Genomic DNA, 19,003 nt, shown 5'->3' with positions numbered 1-19,003 from the left:
GCAATGTCATATTTTATAATCTATATGGTAACAGTTTACAATAAGGTCTTATTTGTTAACATTAGTTAATGTGTTAACAAACATAAACCTACAATGAGCAATACATTTGTTACAATGTTTAATCTTTGTTAATGTTAGTTAATAAAATGCAGTTGTTCATTGTTAGTTCAGTGCATTAACTAATGTTAACAAATACAACATTTGATTTTAAAGGATTAGTTCACTTTCAAATTAAAATTTCCTGATAATTTACTCACCCCCATGTCATCCAAGATGTGTGTCTTTCTTTCTTCAGTCGAAAAGAAATTAAGGTTTTTGAGGAAAACATTCCAGGATTTTTCTCCATATAGTGGAATTCAATGGAGCCCAAACGGTTGAAGGTCCAAATGTCAGTTTCAGTGCAGCTTCAAAGAGCTCTACATGATCCCAGACGAGGAATAAGGGTCTTTTCTAGAGAAACCATCTGCCATTTTCTAAAAATGTTTTTAAATGATATACATTTTAACCATAAATGCTCATCTTGAACTAGCTCTCGTCTTCTTCTCTATTAGAATTCCAGCAGTGTAGACACTGCTAAGTGCATTACTGCCCTCCTCAGGTCAAAGTTTGAACTAAATTGTCATATACAATATGCTAGTGCAAGTATATAACAATTAGTTCAAACTTTGACCTGTGGAGGGCAGTAATGCACTTGGTAGTGTCTACACTGCTGGAATTCAAATAGAGAAGAAATAGAGAGCTAGTTCAAGATGAGCATTTATGGTTAAAACATATATAATTTTTAATTTTTTTTAGAAAGTGACTGATCATTTCGCTAGATAAGACTCTTATTCCTCGTCTGGTATTGTTTAAAACCCTTTGAAGCTGCACTGAAACTGTAAATTTGACCTTCAACTGTTTGGGCTCCATTGGGCTCCACTATATGGAGAATAATCCTGGAATGCTTTTATCAAAAACCTTAATTTCTTTTCGACTGAAGAAAGAAAGACATGAAGATCTTGGATGACATGTACAGAAGAGGATTAGGGCCAAGCAATAATAAAAAAAATAAAACCATCTCGAGATTAAAGTTGTTAAATTTCGAGAAAAAAGTCGAGATAAAATGTTGAGAATAAAGTCATTAAATTACGAGAAAAAAGTCGTTAAATTACGAGAACAAATTCGTTAAATTATGAGAAAAATGTCGTTAAATTTCGAGAAAAAAGTCAAGATAAAATGTTGAGAATAAACTCATTAAATTATGAGAATAAAGTCATTAAATTAAGAGAAAAAAGTCGTTAAATTATGAGAACAAATTCGTAATTTAACGAATTTGTTCTCGTAATTTAATGACTTTATTCTCTACATTTTATCTCGACTTTTTTCTCGAAATTTAACAAGTTTTTTTCTCGTAATTTAACGAGTTTATTCTCAACATTTTATCTCGACTTTTTTCTCGAAATTTAACAACTTTAATCTCAAGATGGTTTTATTTTTTTTATTATTGCTTGGCCCTAATCCTCTTCCGTAGACATGGGGGTGAGTAAATTATCAGGAAATTTTTATTTGAAAGTGAACAAATCCTTTAATAATGTATTAGAAAATGTTGAAATTAACATTAACTAAGATTAATAAATGCCGTCGAAGTATTGTTTATTCTTAGTTCATGATAACTAAAGTAGTTAACTAATGTTAACTAAAGAAACCTTATTATAAATGTAAAGTGTTTAATTAAAATATTATTTTAGTTTGCTAACTTTAATCACACACCATCTAATGGCAGCCAGCCTAATCTCAGACATCCTGACGTGCAAAATAACTATTAATAACAATTTTATTTTTTACATTCTAGAGAGGTTCTAAAAAAAAAAAAAAAAAAAAATACACTCGGACTTTTATTATAAAATGGGACTTTTATCTATACTCCAGAGGTCATTTCCTGTTAGTGGTCGCTGATTGTCGCTAGATTCCCGCTGCCGTATTGACACGTCACGAAGGTCAGGAACGAACTGATGGAAAAATGGCGACCACCTACAACACCTTCAATTTGTGAGTATTAATTCACTACTCTGATGATCATTGATTACTGATTATCGATTAGATTAATTGAAGAGATATCATTGTTCATCTTTGATCTGGTGAAGTCTATAAATAGTCTCAGGAAGCAGCAGTGACTTGCATGTTCAGTGAACTACAGGCGCCCTGTCTGTGCCTGTGGCTGTGTCTCAAAACCTAGTGAGCTGCCTACATAGACAACTTTTTTGGGCAGCATTCTAGTGAAGTGCTTGTCTAAACAGCATGTAAAGGCATTATTATTCCCTTAAATGTTAGTAAGTGGACAGCTCGTTTTGTTTTGCTGGTCATCAATCATGGTGATCAGATTCCAGTCCATTCATATCAAAAATCAATTAATTTAAACTAAAAATGTGAAACTATATTGTTTTATTGATGGTCAGCAGTAGATTACTTGAACCTTTTAGCAGTTCATCTACCTCATTTTGTTGTTGTTGTTGATGAAGCAGATGCCAACATATTACAGTAATTAAATAATGAACCATATAATCCAAGCAGCATACTTTGAAAAAAATACATATATGTATATATATATATATATATATATATATATATATATATATATATATATATATAGATATATAGATATAGGTACAAATGAATATAATATGGACATGAGAAGTGAGTGTTACGCCCTGTTCCTTAAACTGGATTTTACTACATTGTACATTAAAGGTGCAATATGTAAGATTTTTGTAGTAAAATATTCAAAAACCTCTAGGCCAGTGTTATATATTTTGTTCACTTGAGTGCTTACAACATCCCAAATGTTTGCAACTATTTGTAAATCGTGAGAAAATTGCAATTTTATCCAAGGCTCCGGGACGTGTGAGGAGTCGCCTGTCAATGGCGTCATTCCCGCGTTACCCTCGGTTTCCGATTTTATTTTGTAGAAACCATGGAAACACCAAAGACGCTTTAATATTTACATGTTTTAATAGACAAGGGAACAACTGTTTTGATATATTTATAGACAGAAAACTAATTGTTTTTATATTAGCTCAACACGTTTAGTCTTATTGTTTAAATCTAATTTTCTTGATTTTTTGCGAGTACCATGCTTTACCATGCCTCAGAGAAAAACACTATTTTGTGAAGTAGCTAACATAGCATAATCAGATGCAGCTTTATTTTTAGTAACAGTAATACAGCATTTTCTCCATCATACAATACGTTTTAAAATGAATTGCATGCCATTATTTAACACAAGCCATCCAGCATTTAATATGATATTGTAAAATCGATCTATCTTACTGCAGTGTGTAACAGTGTCTCACAGCAGCCGCCGAGCGAACACACAGAGTAACGTTATAACATCATTTTCAACACACTCAAATGTATCTAATATGATAAACAGAGCTGCATCACCTCATACTCATGACAGGAACAGCGGAAGCGGCGCCGGCGACTGTGTCATAATAAAAGTCCCGCTGCTCGTGAGGCGTGTGTTGATCAATCGCTCCAGCTCCTCGTTCAGCTCCCACAACACTCGTCATGCTCTGCTTCATACTACAGTAACGTTAATAATCTCATCCATGAACATGATTTCTGCCCGAGTCCTATCCCGATTCTTTTCCACCGGCTGTGAGGTGAAGACCACATGTCCCAAGATTCCACGCTCAAACTTGGCGTCATCAAGCTATGCCTTTGTTTTGAACAGGCCTCGTGTTTCTCAACCAGGGGTCCGTGGACCCCTAGTGGTCCTTGATGTAATGCAAGGGGGTCCTTATAAAATATCTGAATATGAATATTTGTATATTTTGACATTTGACATGTTCCCATAAAAGAAGAAGATAATATATATAATATAACTGACAATATTACTGATTATTGGACAAGTCAACTAACGTAATAGTAAAATATACATTATTGCATTTGGTTGTCACAAAGACACTAATGATACCAATGAGCCAATATTATTCTGGGGTCCTTGAGGATGGTTCCAAAAAATAACAGGGGTCCATTACTCAAAAAAGGTTGAGATTCACTAGCGGACAGAAATCTTACATATTGCACCTTTTAAGTCTAATAATCTTCACTTTCCTCTCCATCCACAGGCACACGGCCCCTGAGAAGTTCTACATCGAAGCCTGTGATGATGGTGTTGGAGATGTCCTCGCCATTGACAGGGTGTCCACAGAAATGACCCTGACAGGTACAAATGAGAACTGGAACGGCTGAAATGCAAATTTTTGCTTCTGTAGCGATTGATAAAAGGACAGACACTATCTGTATCTGTACACACTGAAGGCTTTATCTGCTGATAAGTAACTTGCCTTATTTTATGAGGGTGCTTATTGCATAAATGTTTTGAGTTGAAGGCTCTTTTGAGATCACAGAAGCATTTGAATGAATGATGTGTTTCTAGAGTCATTCCTTAAAATGTCAGCAGAATTTTCATCCCAAATTAGGATGCAAATAAAAAGTCGTATTTGGAAAATGGTTAGAGGTAGATCATAATTCATTCTGCAGGGGTGTCAATAGTTCACAGTTAAATATCCAACATCAACATGTTAAATAATATTAAAAGTATATATTTTGATTATTATAATATGATGATAATCATTATTATAAATTATTATTATTTAATATTATAATATAGTGCGATATCATATAATAAAATGATATATTTTCCTATAATATAAAAAATAAGCATTAATTATCTATCTGTCTATCTATCTATATAAAATAAAATTAATATAATAATATAATTCAAAATATATGTTTTTCATGTAATATAATTAAAAAATATATTCTTAATATTCTGTGTTCTGTTCTCTTTCAGTGAGGAAGGACGTCCCTCCTTCAGCAGTGACACGACCAATATGTGGCATCATGGGAACCATACGGCTGGTGGCCGGTACGATCTCTTTCCTTATGTATTAATGGTTTGACTGTCATGAGTTGGACAAAAAGTGTGTATTTGAATCAAATTGGTCACAACACACAGGAAGTATCGACTAAACAATTAACAGATTGTACCTTTGTCACATAGCGCTACAAAATGTCAATATATATGTATGTATATATATGGGTCAATTAAATTTTTTTTGTCCAAAGGCCTTAATAATAATAATAATAATAAAAAACAAAGTATGTGAGGTAGTACAATTAGATCTCTCCAAAAGGTTTTAATTATATTTTCCTACATATAAAGGTATTTTGAAGTGTCAAAAGGTCATTCGGTTTAACCGTCCAAAGGCCAATACAGCCATTTCATTTGTGATTAAAATATCTAAAAATGTAATAAATGTATATATTTTTTATTCTGGCATGATTTTGTAACATCATAAATCAACATAGTGCAAAATGGTATTAAAATTATGTGTAGAAGTCGTTGCTTTGATATGAGAAAAAATGTCATATGAAGGGACCATTTTGGTTCAAGTCATGCGGTCAGTATCATGTGACAGGATGTGACATCATTATCATTATCACTCTTTTAGCTATTTGAAAAATTCATGTTTTCACTTTTTCATACGCATGTCCCGAAACATCAGGTCATTTGGTACAACCGCTATAAAACATGGAAAATGTTGTAATATTTTAAAAACTTAACTAAATATAAAATGTTTGATTGTCCTTTTGTTTGCTAGTTAGCTAGATATCAGCCTGTTAGCGCTTTTTGAAAATATCGTCATTCCGTATAACCAAAATTTTGGTTAAAACGAATTACTTTTTTGGTGACACATTTTGTCCATCTTGTAAAAAAATGACAAAAGCAGTGTTAATTGATATTAAAAACCACATAATCTCACTGTTAACACTTAATAAAAATTCAAATTGAATTATATCTCCATTAGTTTTTTACACTTTTAAAAACCTTATTCGTCAATTAACCGTATATATAATATCTATAATGAAATCTCGTGACTCTATTGATTACGTATTGATGTTCGGCTCCATTTTGAGGAGTATGAGGTAAATTAGAGCATTCTGGGAAATACAATTTTCTTCCACCATGGCCCATTCAATAAAAGTTCATTTAATCATTATAATGAAAAACATTGCAAATATTGTATTCTATTGACCATCTATTTAATTTCTGTTAATTTCTGTGTTTTTAAACATTTATTCTTAATATCATCTGAAGTTTTTTGTTTCGTAGTCATAATGACAAATGACATAACAATACCTACAGCAGTTATGAATTTCATTCTATTTTAATTCATTTTCCTTAATTTAAATCATTACTCAACTTCCTGTTCACTACCTTAATTCATATTTAATTCAAGGAATTGAATTGGAATTTAAAATGGATAACTTTACAGTAATGTTTAATCTGTCAGCATTTGTTAATCTTTGTTAATGTTAAATTCATTTAGTAGTACACTGTTAAAATCAACAGCTGTATTTATATGCACTAATGTTAACTAACATTAACAAACAATGAACTATTAGATTTTTACTAACATTAAGAAAGATTAATAACTGCTTTAAAATAGATTGCTCAATGTTGGTTAATCTTAGCTAAATCATGTATCAATGAGGCTTTATTATAAAGTGTTGCCTTAAACTGCATTCTGAGCCCTCTCTCTCTGTTTTTTTCAGGCACGTATCTCATCGTCATTACAAAGAAGAAGAAAGTGGGTGACCTGTTTGGCCATGCGGTCTGGAAAGCAGCTGAGTTTGACATCATTTCCTACAAGAAGACAGTTCTGCATCTGACTGATAATCAGGTCGGTTTGTTGGCTGAATGTTTCTGGTGTCACCGCAGGGAGTTGTTATTTTGACTGCATGTTTGCCCTCAGTATTTATAGGACTTTTGAGCATCTCTTTATTTAAACAGAACCAAACCACGATCTTGAACCAGTGAATGCTTCAAAATGTATTTTGAGCTGAGATGTTTTTGTTTTGCTGGAAATTTGGAGCGTGTATACTTTTGTTGGCTTTTCTCAAGAAAAGTTGTCCAGCTCACATTTTTCAACAAAAACTATATTATATTAATAAAATGCAAAATGTGTTTTTTTTTTAAACAGGCCTTTTTCTTTAAGCAAATTAATATTTTAATGATTTTAGGGTGATGCATGACCAGTTTCTCAACAGGTTGTGTGAGAGTCACCATTTTATAGTTTAGTGTGTCAAATAAATCAACCAAATTTCAATGTGACTTTGACATTGTTTTGGAGGTCACACTTTTGTATTGCAAGCCGTTTTGACTTTTATTCATTCTCAGGATATAAATTCTTGATATCAACAATTCAATTTTCACTAGTTAAAATGCAAATTTTTGATATCAAGAATTATATTTCCACTAGTAAAAACTATAATTCTTGATATCTGTAATTGTATTTTCACTAGTGAAATGTCACCATAGGCTGCCATTCAAATTCAGTTGTTGATATCAAGAACTGATTTCTTACTAATTGAAATTCCAGTTTCACATATCAGAAATACAAATCTTACTAGTAAAAATCCTAATTTTTGATATCAATAATTCAGTTGTCACTAGTTGAAATGTCAGTTCTTGATATCAAAAATTGAATTGGTACTAGTAAAAATTGATTGTCACTAGTGACAATGTTAGTTTCTGATATTATGAATGTGATTGTTACTAGTAAGAAAGCCATTTTAGATATCTGAAATTATATTGATATCAGAAATACATTTTCAGATATCAAAAATGAACATTTTTACTAGTAGCAATTCAATTGTTGATATCAAGAACTGACATTTCAACTAGTGACAACTGAATTCTTGATATCAAAAATGTGCATTTTACTCGTAGCAATGTAATTATTGATATCAACAATTGAATTTGAATGGCAGCCTATGGTGACATTTCACTAGTGAAAATACAAGTACAGATATCAAGAATTATAGTTTTTACTAGTGGAAATATAATTCTTGATATCAAAAATTAGCATTTCAACTAGTGAAAATTCGATTGTTGATATCAAAAATTAACTTTGTTACTAGTGGAAATGTAATTCCTGATATCAAGAATTAGCATTTTAACTAGTGAAAACTGAATTGTTGATATCAAGAATTCATATCCGGAGAATGAATAAAAGTCAAAACGGCTTGCCATAGATTGTTACTCTTAAGAAAGCCATTTTAGATATCTGAAATTATATTGATATCAGAAATACATTTTCAGATATTTTAATAGTAGCAATTCAATTGTTGATATCAAGAACTGACATTTCAACTAGTGACAACTGAATTCTTGATATCAAAAATTTGCATTTTACCAGTAGCAATGTAATTATTGATATCAAAAAGGATTTTTACTAGTAAGAATTGTATTTCTGATATGTGAAATTGGAATTTCAACTAGTAAGAAATCAGTTCTTGATATCAACATTTGAATTTGAATGGCAGCCTATGGTGACATTTCACTAGTGAAAATACAATTACAGATATCAAGAATTCTAGCTTTTACTAGTGGAAATTCAAATGTTGATGTCAAGAATTACCATTGTTACTAGTGGAAATGTAATTCCTGATATCAACAATTGAATTATTGATATCAAGAATTCATATCCTGAGATGTGAATAAAAGTCAAAACGGCTTGCCATACTTTTGTGGCTTTAAAGGTGAAGTATGTACGATTTTTTTTATGTTAAAATACATTCTCTTAACATTGACTACTATTAGTATGCCATTAATGTGTTTATCTCCCCCAAAAGGGTAAACATGAATGACTACACGAATATGCTGTTTCACACTGTTAAGAGACCATTCACACATCAGCTCCAAAATACCGGTTTATTTTATGATGTCAGTCATCGGAAATGCTGCGCCGTTGTCTTCATTCCCGCTTGAGGAGAAGCTTTGTTCAGTCTGTTCAATTTGACAACATTTTTTGACTTCCGAGTGACAGGCGTAAAGGGAAGATCACACAGAACATGTTTTTGCACAACACAAGGTTGTAATTCCACTAGCTGCCACTAGTGTCGCAGAAACTACATACTTCATCTTTAACACCATTTTGTGGTTTTAATGTTAATATTTTCTTGGTTAAGGTGTATTTATGTTGTATCGCTTTTAGTCAGCAGAATTAAAAACATTATTCAAGTAAGCTGGGCTGCTTTCTCAGAATATACCTAGATGCAGCCTAACTACGAATCTCTGTCTCATTGAAACTAATAATATTTCTATGGATCTTCCAGATGCAAGACAACAAAGCCTTCCTGTCCATGATCAACAGCGTCCTGAATACAGACGGTTTCTACTTTGCCACAGACTATGACCTGACGCACACGCTACAGCGCCTGGCCAACACCAGCCCAGAGTTTCAGGAGATGACCTTACTAGAGCGGGTGAGAGAGATGCTCACTTCCAACATTTACATGCACATTTATTCATTTAGCAGACGCTTTAATCTAAAGTGACATACAAATGAGGAATACACAAAGCAATTCATTTTAAAGGGGACCTTTTGTAAAGTTTAGAATACGTTTTCATGCTTGAATGTTCAATAAACACATTATTTTCCCCGTATTTGACATTGTTGCAGCTCCTCTCTTCCCAGTCTGTCAGTAACGCTCTGTTTAGTTCCTGTCTCTATGAAGCCCCTCCTTCTGAAAAGCGCAGTGAGCTCTGATTAACGTTGGATAATGCATTAACTAACATTAAATAAGAATGAACATTGTTTGTTACTGCATTTATTGATCATTGATCATGTTAGCTCAGTTCCATTAAATAATATTTACAGATTCAACTGATTTTAATTATTTATTAGTAAATGTTGAATTCAACCTTTCATTTAATTGTTAGTTCATGCTAACTAATGTAGTTAACAAATGGAGCCTTATTGTAAAGTGTTACCGTTTTTATTTCATGTTTCATCAATTTGGTATGAGGTATGACAGGTGAAACTGTAATTATAGCCTCATATTATTGTTTTATACAGGCGGATCAGAGATTTGTGTGGAACGGTCACCTTCTCAGAGAATTCATGGCACAGCCTGAGGTAAATGCAGGATTGTTTTAGGTCGAGCTACTATTTTAAGAGTAACTCATTTAGACATTGTGTTGAATTCTGCAGGAAACGCCACGTGTTTCTGGACCTGATTATATGTTGAAAAATCTTTATCTAAAGAAGGAATTATTTCATTTCTTTAAATTATTTCATTTTCTCTTATAGCTACACAAATTCGTCTACCCGGTTGTTCACGGCTGTATCCTTTAACCAGACGAACATTGTCATCTCTGACACATTTCAGATCACATCGATGTGTGATTTTGGGCCTTTAATGTTTTGTGTGTATGAACACTGTTAGGTGATGCATTATCTTCATAATTATGTCATTGTCCGAACTCTCTCAGTTGGATATATAGTCCTTAATCTCCGCTCTCAGTCATCACTATGAAGTCGTGCTGCATCAATGGCAAAATCTTTGACTGGATCATCGTTTCCAGGAGGAGCTGCTTCCGCGCTGGTGTCCGCTACTACGTCAGAGGTAACGCTGGTGCGGTTTGAGGCTGTGGCTGTTTTTGCTTGATACACTACTAAACGATCTCTTCCTCTTCCAGGTATCGACTCTGAGGGTCATGCGGCCAACTTTGTCGAGACAGAACAGATTGTTCAGTATAATGGAGGAAAAGCATCATTTGTTCAGGTAAGCCTTTGAAATGTAAGCATCCATATATCAGTTTTCATGCTGTTATGTGGATCCATTTGTTGAGGAAATACATTTTTCACATTTCTGCCAATATGGGAACTTTCCAGACGTCTCTCTGATGGTTCAACCGGTAAATCAACTAGTTTTTGTCAATGCCATAGTCATGAAAACAGCACATGAAAATCCTGATCTTGTTCCTCAAAAAGTTGTCTAGGTCACATTTTACCCCAACAATGAAAAACAATATAATATTATATAAATAAATTGCAAAATGTGTTCTTTAAAAGGCTTCTTTTTCTTTAAGCAGGATAATATTTTTATGATTTTAGGGTGATATTTGACATGTTCTTGATGGGTTTTGTGAGATTTACTTTTTTTTTTTTACAGTTTTAGCTTGTCAAATAAATCAACCAAACTTCACTAGAGAAACACTGTAATATTGTTTTTAAGAAGTCACACTTTTGTGGCTTTAAAATGGTTTTGTGGTATTACAGATGCATGTATGTTGCATAAAAAATGTATTGATTTTAGTCAGGAATTACGTTTTTCTCATTTCTTCCAATACAGAAACTTTCCAATTAGCTCTCTGATGTTTCAATCTGTAAATTGAACAGTTTTTGTTGATAAAGTGTTAATCAAGGAAACTGCGATTTTCATGAAAATTATTTTGTTCCTCATTAATTTGTCAACTTGTGAGTGGAGTACAAAATAATGAAAACTGTTCCAATCAAACTGAAATGATCAGGAATATAGTTAAAATTCTGTAGAAAAATGGGATAGAAATGGGATCCAAATCCATTTTTTAAATTTAAATTCCTACTGTATAAGAGGGAAATGTAGTAGCACACTGATCTGCCAGTCGTTTGTCTCTCCTCATGTCTTTGCGCAATGATGCATTTAAAAGTTAATGACAAAATGTATATTTATGAAAGTTTTCAGTGCTGTTACAGATTAAATATAATGTGGATAACATTAAATAAATGTTTTTTCATCAGTTTAGATAGTGATTATTAATACCCCAAACCCCTTTTTCTAAATCTCTCTACTTAAAGGTGCTAAAGAGGATGTTTTGTTTTATACATTTTTGCAATATTACTTGAAACTGTCTTTACTACTGATAAAAGACTATTTATTAGGTGCACTGAAAGTAATAATATTAATATACATCATCTGTGCACGAGGTAGGGTCTTAAAAACATCAGCCAATTATTTATGCGATCATCGTGTAAACGATTGGCCCTCTGGCTTGTCAATCACTGCCATGACGTTCCTTGTGAGAGACATGCGCGGCTGCGCGCTCCAGTAACTTTCCACACTCTACAGGCGCCGCATGCAATGTTTTTGTCAGGAGACAGGAGTGACAACTGCAGATTATGGGTTACTTGCGGTGAGTCCGACATAACGAATCCACTAACACGACACAGCGAATGCCGGTGGTAAACACTCGTGTTCCAATACTCGTGCACAAGTTTTGGGAGGCGTTCCCTCAAAATGAGCTGTGAAGGAGGGGGGCTGTTCTTACGCATGTGCTCATTTCAAAAACTCACTAACAGTCTTTGGTTTCTCAGTCGACGAAAAGATGTCATCTGACATGTTTGTAAGTTTTTTTGTTCATTTTTGTAGTTCTAATCGAAACCTTGTCTAACGTGCAATGGGTTGTGGGCAATATTAGCCATTAGAGAGTGCATGGATCTAACCGGAAAAAGGAGACCATCCGTGTCTCTTTGGAATACTTATTTCAACATACTACGATTTGAGACTCACTAATTCAAATTTCAAATTCTATTTAGGACAGATAGTATGTGAATTGTGACACAGACTTTGTGTTTTGTGAACATCTTCATCTTCCAAACATATTTTCTTCATCTAGTGTAGTTTCTGCGGACTGTGTATACTGAGCTCTTAATGTTGCTCTACATGGCACATTAAACTGCTTTATTTCAAACTATCAAGAAAAATAAATTTTTTATGATATGATCCCTTTATATAAACTTTTAGAAACCATTAATTAAGAATGCAGCCATGATCTTTATGGTATCGCTCATAAATGTCCATATTTCGGGTTGATTCTCAAGGGTACAAAGGCAAACAGCATCTGTGGGCAGTGGAGAATAATATCACAGTGGTTTGATGGATCATGAACCACAGATATCAAATAAATACAAGCTTATTTTTGATCTGTGAATCCATGAATAGATGTGCAGCCGTACAAAGTCATGATACTTTGCAAAAAAAAAAAAAAAAAACAGATTCAGACCCTGAGGTCGGGAAACTTACCAGAATGTTGCTTGGTTCTTGTTTTATTTTTCATGCATTTGTCTCCATTCTGAATGCAGGTTGCTTGTTTTCAGTGTCGCTTGAGGATCACAAGATTTCTTATAACACAAAGTTGTCTTTTCTTTACATATCTGCTAATGAATGAATGAGTGAATAATCCAGTACATTTCTTTAATCTTTGTCCACAGACTCGTGGCTCCATCCCGTTCTACTGGTCTCAGAGACCCAACCTCAAATACAAACCAAAACCACAGATCAGCAAAAGCATCAATCACGTGAGATGCTTTCTTTACTTTACTTTGTTTTGTTTGAGGGTCATTGACGAAAAACAATGTGTTCATGATGGTTTAATATTGTTTTGAACATCTGGTTGTGTCACTTTATAATAAGGTCTAATTTTTTTGTATTAGTGATGCACTGGCTTATGGCTAATATAAACAAAACAAATAGTGAGCAATTTATTAATCTTTGTTAATGTTAGTTCATGCAAACTAATGTTAGCAAATGAAACCTGTGATTAACAAAAGTGCCTTAACATATTTATTTTATATAAAATATTTTATCAAATATTTTTTACTCTGAAATTGCTATCAAATCAAAGCCCTATCTAAACAAGTTGTTCCAAATTTGAAGTTGAGATTACAAAAATTTAGATTTTGTTTAGGCGCTGTACCAAAAATATCCACCAAGATAAGCAATTTTAAATTGCTTATAATAATCAATCTTCCATTTATTATGTGTCTTCATTTGTGTACCGCTTCTCCTCTCACAGCTGGATGGTTTTCAGAGACATTTTGACTCTCAGATCATCACATACGGCAAACAAGTGATTCTGAACCTGGTATGTTTCCATGTATTTGCTCCGTTCACATTGAGGTGTCGCTCCCAGGCTGGAAATATCTCATTAAGATCTGTTTTTATTCTTCAGGTCAATCAGAAAGGCTCAGAAAAGCCACTGGAACAGGCCTTTGCAAAGATGGTGGGCAGTTTGGGCAACGGCATGATCAAGTGAGTGAATTGATGGGGAAATCTCATAAAGCATTGATGATACCGACGCGCAAATGGTGAACTCACAGACTGTGTTCTTCCGCAGGTACATCGCGTTTGACTTTCACAAGGAGTGCAGCCGTATGAGGTGGCATCGCCTGCAGATCCTGGTGGACATGGTGGCAGAAATGCAGGATGAGTTCGGGTATGTGGTGTTTGCATGCTAAAAGTGATGGTTATCTGTGATAATCTGTTGCTCCTGGGCGTAATTTGAATGCTCTTATTTATTTTTTCAATAGCTACTTCCTGGTGGATTCAGATGGGTCGGTCCAAATGCAGCAGGATGGGACGTTCCGAAGCAATTGCATGGACTGTCTGGACCGAACCAATGTTATCCAGAGTCTGCTGGCCCGTCGCTCGCTGCAGTCACAGTTAGAGGTGTGTGTGATGAGACGATTTATTATCATCTATGGGAACATCATTGTGAATATCACCAAAAAATGGAAATATATTTGAGAAATTTTAGCTGTATTGCTCAGCCCTACATAAAAGATTAGTCATTATTTGTGGTCCGATGGGAAAGACGGTTTGAATTGTCAGTAATGTCTGCTAAAAGTAGATTTTTTTCAGCTTATAGGAGTACACAAACATTTAGATGAGCTTTTAGTTCCTGTCTGTTAGCTGTGAGGTTACCACATATTTCATGTCTTGTTTATATGTAGAGGATGGGAGTTTTACATATGGGGCAACGGATTGAAGATCAGGCAGATTTTGAAAAAATATACAAGAATGGTAAGCAAACACTAACACTGATATTCAGTAGTCTGGCTGTGTGAGACTGTCTCATTCATACCCTTTCTCTTCTTTATCTGCAGCATGGGCAGATAACGCCAATGCGTGTGCCAAACAGTACGCTGGCACAGGAGCCCTGAAGACTGATTTCACACGGTAAGCAGGACCATCTTCCGCTCTGCTTGTGTTTGAGAGTAAATGTTTGATTGGATTGTAGAAAATGATTGGTTCTCTGTGTCCTCAGGACGGGAAAGAGAACCCAGTGGGGTTTGCTGATGGATGGATGGAACTCCATGATCAGATACTACAAGAACAACTTCTCAGATGGGTTCAGACAGGTGAGCATCACATGGACAAACCAAGGGTTAGTTCACCCAAAAATGAAAATAATGTCATTTATTACTCAGGCTCAATGCTGGTCCACACCCGTAAGAACTTCGTTCATCTTCTGAACATAAATTAAGATATTTTTGTTGAAATCTGATGGCTCAGTGAGGCCTGCATAGCCAGTAATGACATTTCCTCTCTCAAGATCCATGAATGTACCAAAAAACATATTTAAATCAGTTCATGTGAGTACAGTGGCTCAATATTAATATTATAAAGCGACGAGAAAATTTTTGGTGCGCCAAAAAAACAAAATAACGACTTATTTAGTGATGGACGATTTTAAAACACTGCTTCAGGAAGCATCGGAACATAAATGAATCAGTGTGTCGAATCATGATTCGGGTCGCGTGTCAAACCGCCAAACTGCTGAAATCACATGACTTTGGCGCTCCAAACCGCTGATTCGACACAAAAGATTCATAACGCTCCGAAGCTTCCTGAAGCAGTGTTTTGAAATCGGCCATCACTAAATAAGTTTTTATTTTTTTGGTGCACACAAAATATTCTTGTCGCTTTATAATATTAATTTTGAACCACTGTACTCACATGAACTGATTTAAATATGTTTTTAGTACATTAATGGATATTGAGAGAGGAAATGTCATTGCTGTTAATGCAGGCCTCACTGAGCCATCGGATTTCAACAAAAATATCTTAATTTGTGTTCTGAAGATGAATGAAGGTCTTACGGGTGTGGAACGGCATGAGCCTGAGTAATAAATGACAGAATTGTAATTTTTGGGTGAACTAACCCTTTAAATAATAATGAAATAATACTCTAAATAAGAAATTAAAACTGCCAGTAGGTGGCGGTAAATGTCTAAATGAGTAAGTTGAGTCATTCATATGATTCATTCAGGAATTAAGTAAATGGCTCTCTTTATGAATAGGCCATTGAATCATTGGTTCACCCGATTGATTCGCTCAAAACGTGGATTCATTCAGAAATTAAACACCGCTGTGTGTTTTTCGGAGACACACAACAGCTCTGCTCTGGCTTTAGGTAATATTTTCATTGTCAAAATTAAAGGGGATGTAATAATGACACCCAGTGTTCAAAATAGGTACTGCAGTCCGAATTCAAAATATTGTTTGCCCTGCCCCCTCGTTCAAAGACGCGGGTTGCCAGCAACCGTAGGGAGCGGAATTGACAATGAAAGCTGAGGAGACTTACACACTGTAAGCTGATGAGTTAATTTATCTGTTTTAATATGCTGTTGTTCATAGAGATATTTAGATGGATTCAGAGGCTTTTTAGGTCAGGTAAAATCTGCGATTCTCTGACCCAGTTTGTTTGCTGGTTTCCATGGTTGCAATACGCGCTGTTTTCCGCCAACTGGCAACCTGTGGTGTCGAAATACTATTGGATAAACTGCAGCACACGGTTTCCACAGACCAAAACAAAGACAGACATTCCGACACGGAACACACATTTCAAAGCAGAATATCTGACTGTTGCGTTGTTTTTCAGAGAAACAAGTAGATGAACTTAGCATGTTTCCTAAATATCTGCAAACATATCGTGGTATTTTTATGCTTTATTAAAGTAAAAATCTTACATAGAGCCCCTTTAAGCAAAAACAGGCAGTATTTGTCTAAAATATAACACAATATTAACTTCATATTTATTGAACTGTTGTATAAAATCAATATTACATTTGCACTTTTGCCATTCAAGACAAAACAGCACTTGTGTGATATTGCTTAACTATATCATATGATATAATAAATATGAGACAAAAACTCACCCTGATATGGAGGTTCATGCTGTGAATAAATATTTGTTTTCTCCAGGACTCCATTGACCTGTTCTTGGGGAACTATGCTGTGGAAGAGGCGGATATAAACACTCCTCTACACGAGCCCAAAGACTGGAAGTTCCTCACGGTAAGAACAAGATTAGAGAAAAACCAATGCCAGATTAATGTATAATTTGTTTTTACAATCCACTCAGACTCCATTTTTGAGTGTCATGCCCACATCTCAACATCCAATCAACAACTGACAGATAGAACCAAGACCCATCCTAATTTTTTTTCCTTTCAATAATCAATTACACTACGATGTACGTCACAATTTGGAAAAAATATCTGTCACTTCTGTTTCTTCTTGATTTTAAACATTTTGAATCAGTATTCATTTTGGCATTGATATGGAGATTGAGATTAAAACTGTCAAAAGGCTGAAAATGATCACAATCAGCACTAACGTTTTTTTCCCCTCACCCCTCACTTTCAGCTGCCGATCATCATGGTGGTTGCTTTCTCAATGTGCATCATATGTCTCCTCATGGCTGGTAAGACACTGATTAACATTAATATTAGCGTAAATATTAAAGGTGCAATGTGTAAATTTTAGGAGGATCTATTGACAGACCTTACATAATGAACCGTTATGTTTTTATTACCTTAGAATGAGCCATTGCTATCTACATACACCGCAGGTGTTATGTCACCCTTACATGTTAAGTCGCCATTTTGCGCCGCCATGTTTCTACAGTAGCCTTAAACAGACAAACTGCACTACAGAGCATGTTTGCATGACTGGCTACTCTCTGCTGTCTCAGATGGCGACATTTTTGTCCTGTGTTGGCCACCGTAGCTTCTCTATATTGCAATTCGCAATATCACCGCTAGATGCCGCTAAAATTTACACACTGCACCTTTAAGGCACGACGCTAAAGGCAAAACCACGTTTTGTCAATTTTGAGATTCTGGACTGTTTTGTTTCCATAACATGTCTTCTCACAATAATGGAAAGGAAACATCCAAAATATACTTTTAAATGTTTATTTTATTGCACTTTATCTGTTTGTAGATTTCAATGATAAATACATGTCTTTACAAAAGAGATCTCCACTTCTGCAGCTTTACATACACCAAACTTTACAGTTTTATTCTTATCTATATTCTGAAGGTTTCTTCATATATCATTTGCCTGATATATATAACATTTTATGATGAAAATGTATTCGTTTTCTGTCCGTTAACAGTATATTCTGATTTATGGAGTAATAAAAAGAGATATCCATATAATATCAAATCTGGAAATACATGCAAATATGTGCTAATTTAATTAGATAATGCCTCATTTGCATATTTCAACATAACATTTCAGAAAACTTTTAATGCAAAAAAAATGTTTGCAATTGTAATTAATCAACAGTGGAAGCATGGTGATATCTATTCTTATTATTATTACTCCATTCACCCCTAATGTCTTGCCTTAATATTAATATTCTAATATTTTAATTAACATTAGTGCCTTTCTCACTGTATTACCCAGGCGACACCTGGACGGAGACTCTGGCATACGTGTTGTTCTGGGGCTCGGCGAGTGTCGTGACCGGCGGCGTGATCCTCTTCAACGGCCGGGACTTCGTCGATGCGCCCAAACTGGTGCAGAAGGAGAAGATGGACTGAACCTGCGTGTGTGGGAAGCAGCTTGGTCCCACCGAGTCTTCATCCTCCTCCTCCTCATCCTCAGTCCTGTCTTACTCTCAGCTTCACCGGGCCTGGAGCCTGTACTGACGCCGCGCGGCGAGGAGGAAGAGGACGAAGGCCGGGGGCCGGACGGGACCGAACGCGCATGGACGCGCCCGCTGCTCTCCACACGGGAATCGTATCACGCGGGACCATCTCACAGAGATCCCATAATTCCATCTGCATATAGGCAGCTTTACAGGAGCAACGCTGGAAAATCAAGCACCTTATACTCGTCCGTGAGGTTCTCGGCCCCGTCCTCATGGTTCACACGTCCCGAAGGCGTTTTTCATAGACGCCCGTGTCTAAACGCACACGCCTGCCGATATTCCACCGGCTCTCATAAGTCGCAGCTCTCGGACTGTTTGTGTAAAACCAAACGCATTTGTATCACATCTGCCGTCACCTCAAAATCATTGTCTTGTTTTCTAATAAAGATATGTACACAATAA

The 19,003-nt window shown here is 35.1% G+C and overlaps 1 protein-coding gene across 2 annotated transcripts; it reads left to right on the top strand.

Moving 5' to 3' along the window:
* The first annotated feature begins 1,893 nt into the window (after positions 1 to 1,893).
* sacm1lb (SAC1 like phosphatidylinositide phosphatase b) lies at positions 1,894 to 19,003 on the top strand. Of its 2 annotated transcripts, XM_048153389.1 has the most exons (20): positions 1,894 to 2,028; positions 4,110 to 4,207; positions 4,838 to 4,912; positions 6,604 to 6,731; positions 9,169 to 9,318; positions 9,912 to 9,971; positions 10,146 to 10,179; positions 10,360 to 10,461; positions 10,535 to 10,620; positions 13,089 to 13,175; positions 13,673 to 13,741; positions 13,829 to 13,908; positions 13,994 to 14,092; positions 14,187 to 14,325; positions 14,610 to 14,679; positions 14,763 to 14,835; positions 14,924 to 15,017; positions 16,864 to 16,956; positions 17,308 to 17,365; positions 18,355 to 19,003. In XM_048153389.1, the coding sequence occupies exons 1-20, from the start codon at positions 2,000 to 2,002 to the stop codon at positions 18,489 to 18,491; spliced, it is 1,761 nt and encodes a 586-aa protein (XP_048009346.1). In that variant the 5' UTR covers positions 1,894 to 1,999; the 3' UTR covers positions 18,492 to 19,003. The 2 variants fall into 2 exon arrangements, with proteins under 2 accessions (XP_048009346.1, XP_048009345.1); XM_048153388.1 differs by having other exon boundaries at positions 13,673 to 13,908.

The sequence above is a fragment of the Megalobrama amblycephala genome, linkage group LG13 (genome assembly GCF_018812025.1).
Source record: "Megalobrama amblycephala isolate DHTTF-2021 linkage group LG13, ASM1881202v1, whole genome shotgun sequence".
Lineage (NCBI taxonomy): Eukaryota > Metazoa > Chordata > Actinopteri > Cypriniformes > Xenocyprididae > Megalobrama > Megalobrama amblycephala.
This window is presented reverse-complemented; position numbering and strand designations above follow the sequence as displayed.

Coding starts and splice junctions, on each gene's coding strand:
- sacm1lb (XM_048153388.1), top strand. CDS start 2,000: ATGGCGACCACCTACAACACCTTCAATTT. Junction 6,732..9,168: donor TGCATCTGACTGATAATCAG/GTCGGTTTGTTG, acceptor TGGATCTTCCAG/ATGCAAGACAACAAAGCCTT. Junction 16,957..17,307: donor AAGACTGGAAGTTCCTCACG/GTAAGAACAAGA, acceptor CCTCACTTTCAG/CTGCCGATCATCATGGTGGT.